Below are 910 nucleotides of genomic sequence, written 5' to 3' on the forward strand. Positions count from 1 at the left end.
CACATGTGGAGGGTGTAAACATTTGAAGTTAAACTTAACTCAGAAACGTGATAGAAATAACTTGTAAATAGTATATAAATAGAAATTAACTTATTTTCCTCAAATTGACTTTGATTTATAGAAATTGTTTAACTTATAGAAATATTTTCAGAAAATTAAATTAAAATACCAATGATGATGCTAACAATATAAGTAATATAATATAAACATAAATAATATTAAACCATAAGATCTTCAAAATGAACTTCAAAAATATATTCAAAGGAACTGTGGCAATCCTGGCATAGCAAGCTGTAACGCCAGCACTGGGAGACAGAGTCAGGCCAATTCCAGGAGCTCACTGGCAAGATACAGAAACGGCAGGCTACAGGTTCAGTGAGAGACCGCGCCTCATAAAACAAGGTGGAGAGAAAGAGAAAACATTCTCCATATCAACTACTGACTTCCACATGTGCACACACATAGAAGCCCACCCTGCATGCACAAAAGGACAATTTAATATTTAGTGATTTACACCTATGTATTTTAAAAAAGAGCCTTACCTTAGTGTAGTGCAAAAGGGAGTTGGCAAAGAAACGACACAATTTCAGTGTTTTTTGAAATAATCTGTAGTCAGTATTATCCTGTTCCAAAGGGAAATATAAAATTAGATAAACCTGTAAATGAGTCATAACTTTTTAAAACTTAGTAAACAAAGGGATTATAGAATTTTTCCATGAAAACATGTTTATTCTCTGTATTGTTTTGCTCCTACCATTTTTTTAAAAAGATTTATTTATTTATTTTATGTATATGAGTACACACTGTAGCTGTACTGATAGTTGTAAACCTTCATCTGGTTGTTGGGAATTGATTTTTTAGGACCTCTGTTCACTCCGGTCGGCCCTGCTCGCTCCAGCCCAAAGACTTA

The 910-nt window shown here is 33.4% G+C and overlaps 1 protein-coding gene across 1 annotated transcript in view; it reads right to left on the reverse strand.

Annotated features, from left to right (window-relative positions):
• CUNH1orf112 (chromosome unknown C1orf112 homolog) overlaps nt 1-910 on the reverse strand; it is a 48,318-nt gene that overhangs the window by 29,560 nt on the left and 17,848 nt on the right. The window contains 1 exon segment of the mRNA XM_031387439.1: nt 543-623. Coding sequence (XP_031243299.1) covers nt 543-623 — 81 coding nt within the window.

This window comes from Mastomys coucha, unplaced genomic scaffold, assembly GCF_008632895.1.
Source record: "Mastomys coucha isolate ucsf_1 unplaced genomic scaffold, UCSF_Mcou_1 pScaffold1, whole genome shotgun sequence".
In the NCBI taxonomy this organism is placed as follows: domain Eukaryota; kingdom Metazoa; phylum Chordata; class Mammalia; order Rodentia; family Muridae; genus Mastomys; species Mastomys coucha.